General features: G+C 35.4%; 2 protein-coding genes across 2 annotated transcripts; both read left to right on the forward strand.

Annotated features, from left to right (window-relative positions):
* The first annotated feature begins 5,111 nt into the window (after positions 1-5,111).
* On the forward strand, positions 5,112-9,736 carry LOC120200329 (amino acid transporter AVT1A-like). The gene is made up of 10 exons (XM_039201202.1): positions 5,112-5,175; positions 5,746-5,881; positions 5,971-6,151; positions 6,245-6,449; positions 6,532-6,667; positions 6,760-6,779; positions 6,867-7,012; positions 7,999-8,042; positions 8,574-8,630; positions 9,384-9,736. Exons 3-10 carry the CDS (start codon positions 5,995-5,997, stop codon positions 9,474-9,476), a joined length of 858 nt encoding a protein of 285 aa, XP_039057133.1. The 5' UTR covers positions 5,112-5,175; positions 5,746-5,881; positions 5,971-5,994; the 3' UTR covers positions 9,477-9,736.
* Positions 9,737-11,379: 1,643 nt separating this feature from the next.
* LOC120200362 (transcription factor MYBC1-like) lies at positions 11,380-12,626 on the forward strand. Its single transcript, XM_039201230.1, has 2 exons — positions 11,380-11,545; positions 11,627-12,626. The coding sequence occupies exon 2, from the start codon at positions 11,699-11,701 to the stop codon at positions 12,593-12,595; it is 897 nt and encodes a 298-aa protein (XP_039057161.1). The 5' UTR covers positions 11,380-11,545; positions 11,627-11,698; the 3' UTR covers positions 12,596-12,626.
* Positions 12,627-21,892: the final 9,266 nt, after the last annotated feature.

A 21,892-nucleotide genomic window follows, 5' to 3' on the forward strand; every position in this document is an offset into this window, starting at 1 on the left:
TGATGGCCCAATGCCCCTAGATAAAAATCACAAGCACTATTCGGGTCATAGCCATAAGCGGATGGGCTAGTCTTCATTCTTAATGGCCTTGGAGTGAGGTACTGATTCTTGATTAAAGGGGATAACAAGTCGGAAATAGGCACTTGAAAAACCTTGAGGGTCGTATTTTCCCAAGACATCTTCTACGGCCAGTCTCGGACTACCTCTCCTTTGACTTTCTTCTTGTTGTTTCCCACTTCTATCTTCTTTTTTAGCGTCAGAGAGGCCTCAAGAGTTGAGTCTTTTATCTCTACTTCACATATCTCGCTTTCCTTGATTTTATTTTTCTCCTTTTCAACACTCTCTTCGGCATGTACTTCACTTGTTTCAACCCCATCAACTTCATTCTGGCGATTGACTTTCAACTGCTGAGCATCCACCTCTATAACTCCATGAGCCAAAAGATCTCGAACTTGTCGCTTGAAGTTGCTACAATTCTCGATGAAGTGTCCTCGGGCTCCAACATGATATTCACAAGTAACATCCTCATTATACCAACTCGGATAAGGGGGCAGCAAAGGCTTGGCCAAACGTGGGACAATCAGTTGGGCTTGGAGCAACTTTGGATATATCTGGCTATATGAAAGCTCTTTTGATCCCACTTTCTCCTTGCCGTTATTATGATCATATTGAAGACCTTGTGACTAACCACTGGAACGTTCGCTTTGAAGGCTTAACGTTTGACCAACATCTTGGGAGAGACATTGATTTGCAGATCTCCCTTCATCGACAAGTTTTGAGCTTCCGGGGAGCTTAGGTTTTTCATTTTCAAAGCATAACAACCCTTCCGTGATGAAGTTTTGAACTTTAAATCTCAGGATCGTACAATCTTCTGTAGAGTGGCTAAACTCTTGAGAATGATAACCGCATGATCTTTTGACGCCTTGCCAGTATGGACGCAAATAAGTGTTGTACCTCGGAGGAAAAGGCTTTAAGAGCCCATTTTCAAAGAGAAAGGGTAACAAGTCTGAATATGAGATCAGAATCAGAATCAGAGGTGTCATCTTCTTCTTTTTTCTATTCTTTTTGGCCTTCTTTACTGGCATTTGAGCCTCCTCTATGCCTCTTTTCTTTGAGTCCGGCTCCACTTTCGTATTAGAAGTTTCACCCTTAACTTCTGCTTTTCCTAGTATGATCTCCGTAGCATCTTCTGGAATCTTACTTGATTTTTGGAGTTGACTTGAATTACCACATCCCCTAACAGGTTCTTGATCAGTTGCTATCATCACATTGGCTGCACCACTAACATTCAGATTCTCACCCGAAGTCTTCATTTGTTCTTGATCATTTGTTATCATCACATTGGTTGCACCACTAACATTCAGATTCTCACCCGAAGTCTTCATATTTTCTTGTGTAATAGGGTCATCTGATGATTTCTCCCCATATATCACTGTAATCATCATGCTCATCAACTTGGACATCTGTCCCATGGATTCAACTTGGAACTTCCTTGCTTCATCAATCATTTCTTGTTGGGTCCTTACAAGTTGTTCTTGAATTCTCTCGATCTTACTAACTCGTGCTAAGATCTCATTCATTGTTGTCTATCTTTCCAGAAACACGTCTCAGGGTAACTTCAATTTGCTTCCAGAGCTTCTGTCACAGTATCTTTCATGATTTACTCTCACGTTTTCATGATTGATGCGTGTAAAAATGCTTAATGCAAATGTGGATGCAAAATGAAAATGCAAAAGGTGTTAATTCCAAAAGTGACCACTATAGAACAACCTTCATTTAAACAACAAGATTTCATTACACCATGTAATCAAAATACAATTGTGATTCTTCATTTCCTTGAACTGTACTCTTCATGGAATCTGACATTGCATCTCCAAAATGGTCGGCGTATTTTATCACATTTGATGAAATCGATTGTCCTTGAATTGAATCTTGGGATCTCCATCTCCACTTTCAATGGAAAGTGCTCTTCACGTCTTTGTGAAGGGTCTTCTCGTCCTTGGCATTACTATATCTATCTCTTGAGGGAACATCTTCAGGATGTCTTTCTTTGTGGATTAGTCTTCAATCAGTTTCAAATTTCTTCATTCATTGGATGTCTTTCTTCATGAATCGTTCTTCAGTCAGATTCAAATTTCTTCATTCATCGGATGTCCTTCTTCATGAATCATCTGAACGCCTCTGGATCTCCCGATTTTGATTACATGGTTAAGAATTTCTTGTCTCATTATGACCAGCCTTCTTCAATCACTTGTGAATTAACACCTTTGGATGAAGAAGATGCAAATGCAATAAATCCAAAATAAAACAGACAGAAAACAAAAATGGGTTAGTACACATAATATAAACAACAAAATAATAAGTATCAAAGTCATTAAATAAAACCTACCCTCACATGTTGGCTACCCAATCATGCTTTAGCAAATCCTACCCAACATGATATCTACCCCCATGCCTTGTCATTCACAAAAAATCCTAACCGCATGATATCTAATTCATATGCTTGTTCGAGAAAAATAAACCTAGCCGCATGATTTCTAGTTCGCATACATGCTCAAAAAATAAACCTAACCGCATGATTTCTAGTTCGCATGCTTGTTCGAGAAGAAAAGAAAAAAAAATAAACCTAACCACATGATTTCTAGTTCGCATACATTTATTCAAAAAATGAAATTAAATGACTCAAAAAGCTTTTCCTTGTGTTCCCTCCTCACGGGACTCTTAAGGTTCGGGTTAGGCTCGACCTAAATTTGGGCTCTATGTTCACTATATGCTGAGTTCAGTTATAAAGTAATAGGTTCTCGAATTGTCCTTGTCGGTGCCCCCTTGGGCTACTGAACCCTCAATCTTGGCCCATCACAGGCTTTAGGGGATCGAGTTCAATTTCGAGGGAACACACCTCCTTATGTCCATGCGGAGGTGAATACCATCACGAGGACCATAAGGCGTGAGCTCCAGGAGCGATCCACTATCCCATGCGGAGGTGAAAACCACACGAGGGCATAGTCTCTCACTCCTACTTAATTAGGATGGAGCGGGGTTTTAGCTCATGTCATGAAAATGCAACTGTGCAGTGTGTGAGGAAAAGCGAAAACACACACAATAAAAACACTCAAAAATCAATTCTCAATTCACAAATAATCTGAAACCATTAGCAAACATATCAGCACAACTATTTATTGATTAATTAAATTATAAACAAAAAAGTATTAAAACCAAACAAGGGATAAAAAAACCAAATTAAAACGAATTTATAATTTTCAATTGCAAAGGCAATTAATTAATCGACTATCGGCTTGACTCTCTAAAAAAAATCCCCAGCAGAGTCGCCAAACTGTCGAAACGATTTTTCCTTAAGGGTGAGATTCTAAAAACCACATTAAATCTTAATTATCTCTTTTTAATTTAAAAACAAATGCGATTTAAAAAATCTCTCGTTTCGAAAAATTTTAGATTTCCTTTACGATCGAAAAATACGGTTCGAAGAGTCGCCACCAATCTTTGATTAGGGTGTGATTGGACACCCAAAAATGCTTTGTCATTTTAAATAAAAATTAATTTTAATTAAAACAACAAATTGAGGTCCGCGTTACCAAAAAATGAGTTCGGGAGTCGATTACGTATGGGGAAGGATTAACACCCCCACAACGCCCTAAATCGGTACCTAGTCGATTAATTAACGTCTTTGCAATGAACTTTACAAATTCGAACTTAATTTAGCTTTTGATCCCATAAAACAACAAATATGACTTTTACAATATTCAAAAGCACCCAAATAAATTAAATCAAAATTACCAAGTCGTTTAAGAAAGATAAAGAATGTTCGATTATTTACAAATATCGAGACCAGATCTTAAAAGCTATAACAATCTTTTCTCGATAAATTTAAATAAACAAACATTTCCTTTTCTTTCGTTTCCAAATTTTAGGTGACGAATCAATTTTTTAGGTTTCACTTTCGGGATACACTTTTAATTTAAAATCATCAAAATGGCCCTCTAATCAGTTAAGACAAGCCACTCATGACAATTTTAAATTAAAAGTATATTACCCTTAGTCCGATTATGTATTTATAAGTCGAGTTATGCACATGAGGTTACCATGCGAATTGTGCAAAAAAAATGTCATGCCAAAATTAATTAAACAAAATTAAAAATATCATACAACGTGACATACAAAAAATTATATACGTATATTTTAATGAAAAAAATCATAAATTATGCACGTGAGGATATCATACATATTATGCAAGGGTATTCAAACAAGATATAATCAGACTAAAAAAATGTTAAAACGTATGAAGGAAAATTATTACCATGTAAAACAAATAAAACCCATAGAAAATAAAACAAATATGCTTAGCAAGAACGTTACTACCTTACATATGTGTTATGATATATAATACATGTGTGACTCGTATCCACCAAACAACAAATATATATATATACACTTATACACATATTACCATGAAGAACCGACATATGGCATAATAAAGACTCATAAGATATACATATATTAAGCACACATGGCTTTAAACAAATGAACAAAGGGTTAAACTCCCGTAAACAGTCCTCCAATCACATATAAAAAATGTAATATAAATAAATACATAAATGTGCATGAAAAAAGAAAACAACATGATGGCCAAAATGAAAGGATAGGCAAAGTCAAAATTAAAAGCTCAACTTAGTCAAAGATCATATCATGAAGCGTAAATATTGATATTTTAGGTACTAGCAGCGAAATAAGCCCATAAATACACATGGGGCTAAATTTAAAATTTTGAAAATAGCATCTCGAGTGTACAAACAATGGAAAACTCAAAATGACTACACTTAGGGACGAAAATAGAAGGCTAAAAAATAAAGAGGTAAATATAAAATTCAGAAAATATGGAAAGGGCCTAAAACTGGGTTTCATCTTAAAGCTTAGTGAATTACAAGGAAAAGGTAAATAAGACATCAAGCCCTTAGCAGACAATTAACCCAGAACATGCCATATATAACTCACTTTAAAGATTTTTATAACCTATTTTCACTTGGCAACTGACTAAGACTTAAAACAAATGAAAAAGAAAGAAAGAAAGAGCTCTCTAATACTCTGGGATTTCACGACAATGGAACCTTAATGGCGATTAGGAGTCAACTAAACTCTACCAGATTTCTCATAACTCAGGTAATTCAACCCCAAAATCCTTTCTTCTTTACTCGTATTTCACCCCTAAACACACACAATGACACTGGAAATCATAAATTGAAATAAAAAATACCTTAATAAATTTGTACTGCTTTCAAAGAAAATGGCCATTACACCGCTTGATCTTTTCAATATGAAATTATTGTTTACACTGCTTGAAACCTTGTTGACCTCGGTTTTTAATTTGTTGTTGCTTCGCAAGTTTTCAAATAAAGAATGCTCATTTCTATTTCGTTTTTTTCGTTTCGAATAGCACTGCTTTTACATGCATACACAAGGCATCTTTTCTTGCTTGGTATTTCGTTGTTTTAGGAATGGGGAAGAACCCCTTACAATTTGCTTTTGTCCAATGCGCAATTTGCTTTTGTCCAATGCGAAGAAAAAAAAACATCAGAGACCCCTTCTGTGTGTGATCTCCTCTAAAAAACCAAAAAAAACCCTTTTTTTCAATCAGTTTTTTTTATAAAAAAAATATGCTCCTCATGGAACCCCATTTTTAGGTAACTTCTGATAACTTGTTAACCCTTCATAACTGTTCTTGTTTTCCAGGGAGTATTCACGTGGGTTGGAGGCTTCTCTGCTGGATCATTGGGCTTGAATTGGGCCTCAAAGTTCCTCTCTCGGTCTACCATTGCTTCGGGTCTGCTCCGACTTAGCCCCGGACAAAAACGAACATCTACAATATGTACGCTTGTGCTTTTAGTCTACTTTTCGAATGGATTGTATGCTGCAATTTCTCTATCTAATTAACAGATTTTCGTTTCACCTGTACAGTCATATTGTGTGGAATTTATTATCATGGAAGGTGACAATCTAACAAGGCTATTTCCCGGAGTTTCTTTGGATTGGCCTTTTCTGAAGTTGGATTCGATTCATCTCTTCGGAATTTTAACTTCATTGGTTATTCTACCAACCGTCTTGTTAAACGATATCTGTTTGATTTCTTATCTTTCAGGTGCTGCAAAGATGCTCAGTGTACCCCAAGCATCTAAAATGTTAAAAATTTAATTATGAACTCACACCAGATTTCCCTTTACTTGTTTTGCAGCTGGTGGGGTTGTTGCTACATTGGTAATAGGTCTTTGTCTTCTGTATCTCGGTACACTGGGCGGTGTTGCCTTCCATCATACCGGTAAAGCTGTGAATTTGAGCGGCCTTCCCGTTGTAATCGGTGTGTATGGACACTCTGTGTTTCCTAATATTTATCAATCAATGGCTGATAAATCACAATTTAAGAAAGCAATGCAAATATGGTAAGGAAACTTTGTCGTGGCTTCGAAGGATGTTTCTTGTGCTCCTTTTGGTCTGATCTCCGGTCGATATTTTTATCTGCAGTTTCTTTTTGTGTATAGTATTGTACGGAAGCGTTGCAGTAATGGGTTATCTAGAGTTTGGTCAAAGCACATTGTCTCAAATAACTTTGAATATGCCACCAGATGCTTTTGTTTCTAAAATCGCGTTGTGGACGACAGTAAGCACAAGGCTCTTCGTTTTAAAGGCATTTTCAGCGAGAGGGAGGTTTGTTTTTGTTGTTTCTACGTAATCTTTCTTCTGGTGTTACAGGTTATCAACCCACCCACAAAATACCCTTTTGGCTTTATATATTAGAAATGCTTATATGTTTTTAAATCCGTTCCTATATACCTATTTCGTTCCTTGACATCGAACAAATATGCATTATTGTTGATCCCCTTGGCGAGGAGCATAGAGGAGCTGTTGCCGGATCATGTTGTGGATAGCTTATGGTGTTTCGTTCTTCTGAGAGCAGTATTAGTCTTTTCTACCGTTGTCGTTGCATTTGTCATGCCTTTCTTCAGTAAGTTTCGGAATTCGCTCTCTATTGATGGTCTGGATTCGGTTATGTCTCATACTTCATGATGCGATAAATCGTATGAGCCTAGTAAATAATCATAGGTAGTGTCATTTCTTTTAAAGCTGTGCCAAGTTATGCTTGCAAGATAGTAACCTACAAATCCAGAATGCATATTATCAAGAGTGAAATCCAAGGATATCTACCTCGTTGCGATGGTACTCGTGGTCAATAATCGATATTACCATCTACTTTTGTTTGGTTCAAATTTCCCGTTCAACTTTTGTTTCGGTGCAATTCGATAAAAAAAATTAACGGGAATGAATGCTCGATGAAGTATTCCCTTGGTTACTAGCCAGTATTCGGAGTGGCATCATTCTGAAGTTGAACTGGCACATGCCTAGCCAGCAGTTATCCAGAGTTGAACTGGAAAAGGCCTTCTAATAGTCTAGGAACTAGTTTGTGTCACGAGTTCATACTATCGGACAATTCTGCAATGTCCTTCACTAGGCTAGGAACGCTAGTTGGTGTCATGACGATTCTGCAATGATCTTCACTAGGCTAGGAACGCTAGTTGGTGTCATGACGATTCTGCAATGATCTTCACTAGGCTAGGAACACTAGTTGGTGTCATGAGCTTGTACTATCGGATGACTCTGCAACGACCTTCACTAGGCTAGGAACACTAGTTGGTGTCATGAGCTTGTACTATCGGATGACTCTGCAACGACCTTCACTAGGCTAGGAACACTAATTGGTGTCATGAGCTTGTATTATCGGACGATCTGCAATGACCTTCACTAGGCTAGGAACACTAGTAGTTGTCATGAGCTGATACTATCGGACGATTCTGCAACGACCTTCACTAGGCTAGGAACACAATCATGATTTTCGCTAACAATTTTCGGAAGGACGATGATTGTACAATGACTTCTAACAGCTACAATTCATAAGAATGCAGTAATTTATACGTGCAATTATCTTGACCACAGGTCTTCTGATGGCTTTAACCGGTTCTCTTCTAAGCTTCATGGTGGTAAGTAACTGTGGTCTGTTTATTCAAGTTTTCAACAGAAAATATTTTGGGTAAACTATGCATTTAGTACCTAAACCATCAGTTTTAGTCCATTTTAGTATATAAACGTTTAATTTTTTTAAACCATTTATAACATTTAGTTTTTCTTTCAGTTTTGTACCCGCCATTAAGAACTTAACGCGGTTAGTACCTAAACTATAAGTTTTGATCCATTTCAGTACCTAAACTATAAATTTTGATCCATTTCAGTATCTAAACTTTCAATTTTTTCAAAATTTAACGTTAAATTTTGAACGGGGTATTGAAATAGCAAACGCTAAAATTTTTAACGGCAAGGTACTGAAATAAAATAAAAATTAAATTTTAGGTATGGTTTTGAAAAAATTGAAAGTTTAAATATTAAAATGAAGTTTAATTACTAAACGCTTAATTTATCGAAAAATCTTTTATGGAGGCTTCATTGAAGTTAGTGAAGAAGAAATTGCATTTATCTTCTGCAAGGGTAAACAAATTTTGTTATATATATTTCAGGCTATAGTAATGCCATCACTATGTTTCATTAAGATTGCCGGGAGAAAAGCTTCAAGGGTAGATGCAAACAAAATCATCTTGTTGCATACATTTATTTTCTTTTATAGTTTTGTCCGCCTACTTGTTTACACTTCTGAACTTTTATTCTTACTTTATATTCAATTACGTCACTTCACTGTTAAGTGAGTAACAGAACGATGACATGATTAATGATTATTGACGTAAACTATTATATCAAAATGTCGTTTTGGTGTGATTGTTTTTATACATAAAATGACTTCATTTTAGACATTGAACTTTTGTTAATTACGTGTTTAATAACTAAATTATTAGTTTTGGTCTGTTTTAGTTCTTAAACTTTCAAATTTTTTAAAATCATATCTAAAGTTTAGTTTTTGTTTCATTTTAGTATCATGCCGTTAAAAACTTTAGTTTTTGTTACATTTTAGTATTACCGTTCAAAGTTAAGTTTTGAAAAGATTGAAAGTTTAGGTACTAAACTTGTTAAGTTTTTAACGGTGGGTACTAAAAATGAAATGAAAACTAAACGTTAGGTATGGTTTTGATAAAATTGAATGTTTAGGTACTAAAACAGGAAAAAAAAAACTGATAGTTTATGTACTAAAGGCATGATTTACCCTTAAACTTTAAGGGTGTATCGATTTTACCACTAAACTTTTAGACATTTTACTCTAACCAATCACTGATTGTCTTTCGTGATAAAGTCGATACTCAAACGTCTGCATTCCATCTGTCTTTCTTCTATCTCCGTTGCTTATTACACAATTTTTTTTTTGAACATGTAAACAGATGGTTTTGAGTGCAACAATCGTTGTAATAGCCGCAGTGTGTGCAATGCTTGGGACTTATATATCAGTGCGTGGGATTGTGAGTAATTACTGATACATGGGGGCATAGCTTCCTGCTGGTTCTCCACCTGGAGATTGTCATCGTGGGAATGTTGCTGCTGGGAGGAAAGGATCCTTCACTCTAAAACTGCTGCCCACATATATATTCGATTAAGAATACAGTATTTGCAAGACATTCAAGAATATCTAGGACTCAGACATGTTATTTGTTGGTCATGTTATTGCTTTGACGATGGCTCCCCGCTTTGCTTGCTAACATTTTATTACAGGTTATGGCCTTAGGTTTCACTGACCCATTCAATGATTATTGACTAAGGTTTCACTGAGTTCTTATTCTTACCATCTTCTCTATTTCATCTTCTCTCCTTCTAATGCTAAAACCAACGCAACGTTGGAACTTCAATCCTACTCATCATTATCCTAATATTTTAAATTCAAATAAAAATTTAAAATAATATCGAATAACTTAATTTATTCAATTTATATAATTACTTTTTTAAAAAATATTAATTAAATCTACAACTATAAAGTGTAATTATTTTTAAATTCTAATTTTTTAATTGTCTTGGACAGATGCCCCTCTTGTCAAAACCCAACGACAACAATGAGTAAGATTTAATATCTTCATCTTATACTATTAAAAATTATACTTATAATATTAAATTTTATACTATAGCTAATAATATTAAATTTTATACTATAGCTAATACTATGTTATCGATTCAATTCAAGTTAATGTTATTAAACCGATTATAGAATAAACTATTTCGATTAAATAGTAGATTTTCTATTTTTAATTAGTAGATGATTACTAAGAAGTTTATATTTTTTTAACTATTAACCATGAATATATTTTACAATGTAACTATTTAAATTTAAAAAGTTTTAAGAAAAATAATATTCTTTTGTTATTACTAAATTCGTTTATAGATTTGTAGTGAATTAATAGAATCTTGAGTAAAGTGCACAAATGATCCTCTTACCATATGGTATTATTTTTATTAAGTCCCTCGATTATTAAAAGTTACAAAATAGTCCTCCAATTATAGAGTGTTGTTTTGTTGAGTCCCTTAACTATCAAAAGTTACAAAATGGTCACCCGACTATTCATTATGTTTCAAACTCGCCCTTTTTCGTTAAGAAATTGACGGCATTTCGAGTTGAACGTAAAATTGCTGACTGTGATATGATAAAATTTGATCCCAAAATATTGAATAACTTTCACATCCTAATCATCATGTTAACGTCCAGCTTAGACAACCACCAATTTTTAACGGAAAAGGACGAGTTTGAAACATAATAAATAGTCAGGTGACTATTTTGTAACTTTTAATAGTAAAAGGACTTAACACACCAACATTCTATAGTAAAAGAATCACTTTGTAACTTATAATAACCGAGAGACTTAATAAAGCAGTACCCTATAGTCAGGAGACCATTTGTGTACTTTACCTGGATTTTTTTCAAAGTAGGGTAAATTACAAATTTCATTAGTGAGCGCTACTTTCTCTCCTATTTTGCTCACCAAACTTTAAAAAATTTCAATTTTCTCACTGAACCTAATATATTGGGTTTTTTGGTCACTGAACTTTACTCTGTCTTCTATTTTGGTCACTCATCCGTTAAATAGTTAACAAAAAACAAAGTCGTTGTAAAAGAACAAAAATTTCACCAAAACGTCGTCGTTTTACATCTATATAACTGCCCATTTTAACACCGTTAACTATTGAATGGCCGAGTGACCAGAAAAACCTAATGTATTAAGTTCAGTAAAGAGATTGAAATGATTTAAAATACATTGAGCGAAATAGAAGAGAGAGTAAAGTTAAGTTATCAAATTTGTAATTCACCCTTTAAAGTATTAAGAATGATAGATCTGATGATGATCTAAATAGGGTATGATTGCAAATATGGAATGTATGCTTTGGGAGGTACATTTGCAACAACTTATTTATGTTTTTCCCAACCCGAATCCGGAAAACAATAAAGGTAAAGAATTTGAGGGAAAAAAGAGGAAGCATTAATTAATAAAGCTGCACAGAAAGGAGGAAGAAGGAATAAAAACAAGATCCACCTCGAACCACTCTGTTATGCTTTGGGGCTGTAAGTATTTGCTTGATTTTTTTAACTTTAAAGTTCTGATCTTTTGTTTCCATAAAGTCGAATCATTTTTTAAATTTGCAGAACTTTGGGGCTGCTTGTTGTTCCTTATTTGTTTGTGATTAAGACTATTTTGTGAGTTGGAGAAGAATAACAATGAGGGAAGAAGACTCGAATTGGTTCTCGAGATGGGAGGAAGAGCTGCCGTCCCCGGAGGAGCTGATGCCGCTTTCCCAAACCCTAATTACGCCTGATCTTGCTCTCGCCTTCGACATTCGTAACCCGAATCACGACTACCGGACTCCGCCGCCGCTGCCGCCTCCTGCTGCTCTTCCTCTTCCATCCTGTGGAGCCGTGCAGCCTCCTTCTATGCCCACCTCTTCCGAATTCGCCTCCGATTCCGGGGACTTGGGGTCCGGCGGCGCCGGAGACGAGCCCGCGCGAACCCTCAAGCGGCCTCGGCTCGTGTGGACCCCACAGCTGCACAAGAGATTCGTCGACGCCGTGGCTCATTTGGGGATCAAGAACGCCGTCCCCAAGACCATAATGCAGTTGATGAGCGTCGACGGTTTGACCAGGGAAAACGTTGCCAGTCATTTGCAGAAATATCGCCTCTATTTGAAGAGGATGCAAGGGTTATCGGGCGGAGCTGGCAGTGCCGCTACAGCCGATCCAGCTACCGACCATTTATTCGCAAGCGCACCGGTTCCACCCCACTTCCTTCACACCGGTAGGAGTAATTCGGAGCATTTCTTGCCGTTTGTGCCCGTGCAGGGCCTGCAGCATCACCAGCAACACCAGATGGTGGCAGCCGCCGTAGGACATCCGCATTTGCCGACTCAGTATCATAGGCAACTGGGGCATTTCGGGTCATCACCAAATGGCCAATTCGAGCATCCCTTATTAGATAGGCCGGCGCAGCAAACCCTGCATAGGATGGGAGGGGCGCCATTGCATAACCAAGTTCCCAGTAGCCATGTCCAAGATTTGGAATCTTCCAATGGCAATGGTGGAAGGAAGGTTCTCACTTTATTTCCATCCGGAGACGAATGATTCACACTCATAATGTAGAATATTGCGGGTGTTATCATTTTAGTGATGGTAATTCGCAAATGAGTAGAATTTAACTCGAATCTTCATCTTGAGCTGGTAGGGAGTGTACTTAATCTGGTTATAGTTTCTTTGATACTTTCTGCCATTGCAGCTTCAGTTCTGCAGACTTCCGTGCCTGTAACTAAGTTTTTACTGTCTTCGTTCTCGGTCAGCGTATGGCTTCCGGTCGGGACGGCGATGTCGGTTTAATACACAATAAATTCCTAAGCTTATAATCTGCTGCTAATGGAGTTTGTGTTAATCATTTCTTCTAAGTTCATACCGTTATTAGAGGTAAGCTGTTGAATGGTATAAGTTCTTTGTAGTGCATTTACCATTTTTGATCAAAGAATCATGTTGATTTCATTAGCATACTGCTGAAACATATAGTATTGGTACTATTTTTATACCTAAACTTTCAATCCTTTTTAAAATCTACCGTTAAATTTTCAATATAGTATTAAAATGAAAAAAAAATTAAAGTTTTTGTTGTCAAAGTTTGTCGCATTCATATGAGCACCGGCATATGATCCGATAGTCTAATTGAATAATCTGAAGCGTTTACAAGGTAATATATGTTCGAATTTTTCTTAACATGTTGATAATGCACGTATATTCTACATATGCATTTACTTCAACTCATGTCTACGGGAGATGATAATATTTTCTTTTAAATAGAGATCACTTCATGAGTTCACGTATATTATTCTATATAATTTTGAACTCATTAGTCAAGTTGCATTATGAGAAACTTGAGTTAAAAAAGGTAAATTTCGTGTTTAGTACTTAAACTATTAATTCTGATCTGTTTTAGTACTTAAATTTTTAATTTTTTTCAAAATCATACATAATGTTTGTTTTTGTTTCATTTTAGTACATGCCGTTAAAAACTTAAAGCATTTAGTACTTAAACTATAAGTTTTGTTCCGTTTTAGTACATAAATTTTCAATATTTTCAAAACTTAACGTCAAATTTTGAATTTGGTTACTAAAATGAAACAAAAACTAAAGTTTTTAACTGCAAGTACTAGAATGAAACAAAAACTAAATTTTATGTATGGTTTTGAAAAAAATTATAAATTTAAGTACTACAATGGACCAAAACTTATTGTTTAGGTACTAAATATGCAAGTTACCCTTAAAAAAATACATTATTTGAAGGGGAATGATATGGGGTAGTTCTGGCCTACGATAGTCTAAGGCTAAGGAACGACATGAATTAGACGTAGCCAAAAGTGTTATAAAAATGAAAATATTTTAGGTTGTACGCAATCTAAAATGTTAATTTTTTAGCATTTACCGAAAATGTTATACTAAAGGTAATATTTTTTTTTGTTGTCAATTGAAAATGTCATATAAAAGATTTTCAACTAGAAAATGTTAAAAATAATTAACATTTTAGGTCACACCTTTTTACGGTGTTAAATTATGTTATTTTTTCTTATGCTCTCCCAATGCTATATGATTTTCAAATAATATATGATTCTCCACCATTTGTTTTGATGTCTTATGAGATGGCCACCTCTTCCATCTCATTAATGCCTGTCATATGGTCTGTGTATTATAATCATTCAAAAATTAATTATGATTCTCATGAAATCCCCATAAATCTTAAATTGCAAATGCATGGGAAATTATCGTATCCAATTTTCAATCCCAGCCGTCTGATTATTGAATCTATTTAAGTCAACTGCTGGGCATAAACATGGCTATTTTATACCAAAGCTTTTGAACGTGGAAGACAGACTGTGACAGAGAGGTAGAGTTAGGATATTCTTTTATTAAATCTCTCGTTATAGTGTTTTTTTTAGTCCATCGATTATTAAAAGTTATAAAATATCAATTAAATATTCATTATGTTCCAAACTCGTCATTTTCCATTAAAAATAAACGATATTCTAAGTTGAACGATAACTTATTGACTGTGATATGATAAACTTTGATCACAAAATCTCAAACGACTATCATATCTCAGTAATTATGTTAATGTTTAGCTTAAACAACCGCTAATTTGGAACATAATGAATAGTCAAGTGATAATTTTGTAACTTTTAATAGTTGAGAGACTCAACAAAGCAACCTTCAATAATTGAAGGATCATTTTATAACTTTTAATAGGCAATGGACTTAATATAACATTACTCTATAGTCGAGAGAATATTTGCGTTCTTTACTCTTTCTGTTTTTAGTTTATTATAATATTTTCATCAAGTTTTAAAGGTTTAAAAGATTAACTTAATTTGATTCATGTATTTATAAAGACGTGAACTGACACACAACGTCTAAATAATCCGATCGCACTGATATAATCATAATTTTCAAACAACTTTGTTAATTCTTACCATGCTTGTAAGTTCAATTTTTACATCATATTTAGCTAGAATGACGTTAAAATCTAACATGACAATCATTCATTTGAATCAACTCTTCTTTCAACCTAATATATGGTTAAGGAAAAATGTTTTTGGAAATATTATTATTATTTTTTAATATTTTCTACCTAAAATATTATTATTTCTATTGAAAATGTTATTATTGGACGCTTTATCGAGTTTGTTAACATATCCGGGAAAGTGATATCTAAAATATTATTTTTTCTACCGAAAATGTTAATATTGAACATTTTACCAGAAATGTTAAAAAAACATTAATATTTTAGGTAATTTTTTTACCAGAAATGTTAAAAAATAATAATATTTCCGATAACACATTTTCTTAGCTGTATATTAAGGTCGCCGTATGAAAACTTCCCAACTAAACTCATATGAAGATTATACATGATTTGTCTCAAAAATAATTTACTAACTGTAATAAATCAAAAATAATTTACTGATAGTATAACGATCCTCATTTTTAGGATTCATGTTTCTTATCTTTAACATACTACTAAAATAAAACCAGAATTTAACAATTATTTGATTCGTAAAATTTTTCATTTCAATGTCATCAGCTTCATACTTCTCCAAAATTATTACCGTCATGTTATCTTTAATAACTTTCAAAATATTATTAATACAACATAGAGATACTATAATTACTCTTACCTTAATTTTCAAGAACTAAATAATCTTACTCTACACGAAAACAAATGGTTTCACATCTACACTTCAATGTAAGGGTGTTAAAACGGAATTAATCGACTGAATTAAAATTTCGGTCGGTTAACAACTAATGATTTTTTCAATCTTTGGTGTTAATTCGGTTTGAAATAAGTTAATTAACTGAATTAATTAAAATGATTAAATATTTAATATTATATATATATATATTATTTAGCTTTAGGGACGTTTAAACTTCGGTTTTAACCAAATTATCCGAATAAACCAAAAATATTACATATTTAATATATAGTATATATTATTTATAAAATTTAGCTAATCGATCAATTAACCGAACTTAGTTTAGTTCGGTTAAATTTAAAAAAAAAATTAATTTAGTTAACAATTAAGTGAAAAAAATCGATTAATAAAATTTGAGTAATTCAATTCAATCGGTTAACTGAATAAAGCGTTTGTAGCCAAGTATCATTTTTGCCTAACCAATATATAAAAAATAGTGTAAAAATTTTATATTGCTCAAAATTAAAAGAATTTTAAATAGTATATATATATATATATATATATATATATACCATAAAAGACACTAAAATAGAAAAAGATTGACAAATTGATAAATTAATATGGACTAAAAAAGCGTAAAAATTGAATTGGAAAGAGATTATCAGAATTTGAAGATTACTTTATTGGTAGATTTAGACAGATGTAAATAACCAAGAAATGGAGCACATGCGCATTAATTATGATACAATAATAAAACAAAAGCAAATTATGATAAGATTAAGATTGTGATCCATAGTCTCAGATTTATATAATAAATATGAAGCTTTTAACGGTGTATTTACCGAAAAATTATCGGTGATCGGTATATTTATCGATCTAACACCGGTCAGATTATATTTTTCGATCTAACACCCGTAGTAGTAAAGCGTGCCTCCTGAATCGCGTTATATGTTGATTTGGCGCTACGTGGGGTATAGCGCGCTCCCTGCACCGCGCTATACTCTGACATGGATTACACGTGTGTATAGCGCGCCTCCTGATCCACGCTATACACCACGTAGGGGTATAGCGCGAATCAGGGGGAGCGCTATACGCCACGTAGGGGTGAATTATATTTAACGCGGTCCCTGGTTCGTACTATATCTTTTATCTGAATAATTACATATAGCGCGGTGCAGATACCGCGTCTTATATGGTTATAAATACCCTCCTCCGCAGGTTAAGTTTCTCACATCTCCTCGCATCTCTCCTCTCAACTTATAAATTAATACAATAATTCTGTCAACGAATAATAATTCTGGCAATCTTCTCATATTTAATTTAGAAGTTCGTGCGATTTTTCGTTATAAGGTAATTTTTTTATAATTTTTTAATTATACTTATTGTTTATTATCATTATTTGAAAATATTATTTGAAAAAATATTATACTAATTATTTTCAATTAATTTTTATGTTTGTAAAATTGAAAAGCGGGAGCATACGTCGAAATAGTTTTACGGTGCATGTAATAATATAAAATTATATTATTTAAATTATTTACGTTGATGTGTAAAAAATTTATTGTGTTATATTTTCGTTCATATATAATTTATTTAATCAGGTTTGTTTCAGTTATTTTTTTTGCAGATATAATATTACCGCACTTTTAAACTCAAAGAATGACGCGACTTTCAGCTATTGTTTATTATGACGGTGAAATTCGAGAAGATGAAACCGACGTTGTTTTCGTATCAAATGAGCGTGTTAAAATATCATTCAAGAGAAACATAACTCTTGAGGAGCTGATAACGAAGATTTCTAGGAAGATTCATGTTGGAAGTAGTAGAAGAATGTCGTCGTTGCAGTACAGATTTCCAACATCATTGTTGTCATTAACTTATACAACGTTCGAACTTTCGAACAATGATGATGCTCAAATGATGGTTGAAGCTCAAAGTAATTATTCAGACGCCACTATTGAGATGTATGCACATTTTGTTCAAGTGTGTGTTGTTCGGGGTCACTCTTTAAGCTCACACTATGGGCTGGCTGAACAAGTTGACAGCCCGACTACAGTAATGTGTAATGATTTTAATGCCATAATGGGGAGACATTCATCCGCAACTCCTTACGATATGTACCGAGGTGGGTCCATGAACAATCCGTATGGTAACACCGCGTCCAGTTCAAGGGGAAGGCATTCATCTGCAAATTTCTTTGACCATATGGAGATGCCATCGACGCAACCATCTGTGCAGTTTCCATTTGACACGATGGCTTCAAGCTCTAGGGGGAGGCATTCGACTGCGAGCTTTTTCGATCTCAATGTCGATATGCCTTCTAGTTCAAGGGGAAGGCGTACAAGTAGTAGGTTCTTCGACCTAAATGTGGAGAGCATGGAGGAACCATCATCTCCACCAGAAGAACCGCTTCGTGAGCCTGTTGCGGATGGTGTTGAGACTGGACTATTCATTCACCCAGAATCACCGCAATTCAACTCCGATGATGATGAAGTTCCAGGAAATGTGGCACAAACTGACCCTCCTGCACACATGTATGAAGCTGATTATGGTGCAATGTACGGGCCAGAATTTGTAGATATGCCTCATCTCGGTGACTATGGATATTACTCATCAATAAATAATAGTGATTTATTTTTAGGCATGGAGTTCTCAAGCAAAGAAGAAGCGGTGATGGCTATAAAAAATTACAATATCTGTAATTCTGTTCAGACCAGAGTCAACCGATCCACGACCGAAAAATATGTATGCTACTGTGCCCGACGCGAAAACGGATGCAATTGGATGGTTCGCATATCGAAAAGGAAGAGGAAAAACAATATATGAGAACTAACAGTATACAACGATCCTCACACATGTTGTGTTGGAGAGGTCAACCAAGATCATCCCAACTTGGACTCTGAAGTGATATGTCAAGCCATCATGCCCATGGTAAAAGCAAGCTCTCATATAGTTGTTGCAGTGTTGATTTCAGCTATACAATCGCAGTATGGGTACACTGTCTCCTATAAAAAAGCTTGGATGGCAAAACAAAATGCCATTGTCAAACTTCATGGCGAATGGGATGCATCTTACAACGAACTTCCAGGTTGGTTTAGGCTGGTGCGGGCGCTGAATCTTAGGACAATTGTGGACTTTGAAACCTCCTATGCATACCATAATGATCGAGTTCTTCGTGATCGAAGCCAATTCTACCGGGTTTTTTGGAGTTACCCATAGTGCGTTAATACTGCCAAATGCTGCAAGCCTGTGGTCCAGATCGACGGGACTTTCTTGTATGGAAAATACAAGCAAGTTTTATTATTGGCAGTTGTCCAAGATGGAAATCACAACATTCTTCCAGTTTCTTTTGCTCTTGTCGAAGGAGAAGATACAGATTCTTGGGCTTTTTTCCTCCGAAATTTACGTGCACATGTTATCACGAGGGAAAACATTTGTGTCATTTCATATCGCAGAGCTGGGATCAAAGTAGCAATGGAGTCTTTGGGTCCAATGTGGCAACCACCCTTTATCTAACATAGGTATTGTCTCCGACACATTGCTGCGAACTATCATGGAAGGTACAAGAAGAATGATGAGCGTCAATTAATTGTGCGCATAGGTAAGTGAAAGCAAGTTAGTAAGTTATACATTTTTTGATCATTTTAATTTTGCAAAGAAATAAAGTTAGTAAGTTATACATTTTTTTATCAGGATACGAACTACTTCCTCGAACGTTTGAATCAATGCTTCAAGATTTGCGGGCAAAGAACGAGGAAGGATACGATTACATCAGCCTCATCGTTAAAGAAATGTGGACGAACGCATATGATGGTGGATATCGATATGGACACATGACGACCAACTTGGCTGAGGCAATCAATTCAACCTTAAAGGGTGCACGTCATTTACCTGTAGCGGCTTTGGTAAAAACTACATATTTTCGCTTGGGGGCGTTTTTTGCGAAGCTCGGGGGACAAGCTCAAACCTGGATGCAAGGCGGTCATGTCTATCACCCTAGATTAGTTGCAGATCTACAGAAAAAAATTGCTGCATCAAATGAAATGTCTGTAACAAGCTTCTCTAGAAGGCATGAAATGTTTCGTGTCACAGAGTTGCCGCGACCTCTTCAAGGGATTGAAGCTGTGTCGTTAAGAGTAAATCTAAGGGACAGAACGTGCGACTGTGGGTTTTTTCAAGCTTTGAAGTATCCATGCTCTCATGTGATAGCATATTGCTCGCATACACGTCAAGACTATAACCATTTTGTGGATCCCGTATACCTACTATCTGAAGTTTTTAAGGTATACGAATTTGAATTTCCCCCCATAGGTAATGACAAAGACCCTGATAAGGTTCAAGATTGGCTTCCGATTGTACCAAATCCGAGTTTATTGAGGGAGCGTGGTCGTCCAAAATCCAATCGAATTCATTACGATATGGATATTCGAGAAAGATCTAGACAAGACAGAAGATGTGGCCATTGTAGAAACTCATGACACACTAGAAAAACATGTCCACTTCTGTTGTCATCAAGTAACAATTGATGAGGAAATGATGTATTTGTTTATCAAATAATAATTCTTGTATTTTAATTTGCATTTACTTCAAGTTAATGTTATTCGATAATCGCTGATGAAGATTAAAAAAACGAACACAATCATTAAATTTTATCAAACTAATAACAATTTGGTGTTTAAATACAACAAACTTACAATAAGAATTAAATGGTAAATGATAACCAAATTACAATAACTAATATTAAATGGTAATAAACAAAATTAACTGAAATATATTAAAAAAAAGTCCAATAAATTTAACAAAATAAAGTAAGTATTAAATGAGAAATAATAAAAAATTACAATTAAACAAAATAAAGTAAATACAAATATAATAAAAAATATCTATAGATGCCTGCGTCGCGAATGTGTTCCGCAGGGCGATGGCTGTCGGTCTCGAGGAGGATTTCTTCGTATCACTAGTTCTGACTCATCGTCGTCGTCGTCGTCGTCGTCATCATCGTCGTCGTCGTCGTCCTGAGCAAGTACATTAGGTTGATGAGGAGCTGATGACGATGAAGCACCTCCATAGAATAAGGACCCTGGAGGTGTATGACTGACTATCCCACTGGCCTGCGAAAACTGGGAAAACCCAGACATCGCTAAGTGTGAAAACTGTACAGGAGGTGTCTGTGATGCGACCATGGGTGATGAGGCTGAACACACCAAATATCCAGCATATGAATCCCAAGTCGGATTTGCAAACATAGACCTATAATAGCCTCCAGGAGGGGTCATCTGTGACGGTGGCGACGGCGGGGTCATAAAACTAGGTGAAGGCGGCGGCGACGGCATCTGGTAATGGAAAGGCGATGACGGCATCATATATGGTTGTGGCATCATAAATGGCTGCGGTGGCTGTTGTGAAGGTCCTGCTGGTGCAGCTGAGGATGAATCGGAAGCACCTGCTCTCCGTCCACGAGTCAGGGGGCGATGGTGCTGTGTCGGTGAACGTCTCTGTCGACGTCGTGGAAAAGTCTGCACTCGTGCATCCTCAGGAAGTAGAAACGGTTTCCCGTTTCTGTTGAACCACTCATAATAATCCTCAGCATATATCAAGAAGTCAGTAAAAATGGGCTCTCTACGTGGAAGGCGCCGATGTCGATCCTCCCACAACACGACCCACTCATGATGCCTCACCAGCCAATCTATATCTGTCTTGCCGCGTCTATCTAAGCTATGCAACTCGTCCATATTGCGAGGTGCTTCCGGAATTGGTTGAAAACAACCAAACTACCGGAGCACGCGATCAGTGGAGTGCCACTCGACGGTCGCATAACAGATCAGAGGGACCATCGCCATCCAAACATCTGATGGACCCTTCAACTCATGTGGGATCACCGCCCTCACATCATTAGTAGAATATGACACTCATTCAAACTAAAACAAATAATATATAATTTTTATCAAAATAATAATCTAATTATATAACTATAATCTAAAATCGATTTTTAAACATTAAAATTCATACATGTGTGCCAGCCTTCTGATCGATTAGCACCCTAATTTTTTCTAAATCATCAGATAGCTCATGATGATTTTTTCTATCAGTAGACCACCTATTCAAGGAAAAAAAATTATTATACGCTGTATAAAATTATTAATATACAAAATCAGTTTTATAATTACCTTAAAAGTAGTGGAAATACGAATGGGTTCTT

Source organism: Hibiscus syriacus, unplaced genomic scaffold (assembly GCF_006381635.1).
Source record: "Hibiscus syriacus cultivar Baekdansim isolate YM2019G1 unplaced genomic scaffold, ASM638163v2 tig00005939_pilon, whole genome shotgun sequence".
Classification (NCBI taxonomy): Eukaryota; Viridiplantae; Streptophyta; class Magnoliopsida; order Malvales; family Malvaceae; genus Hibiscus; species Hibiscus syriacus.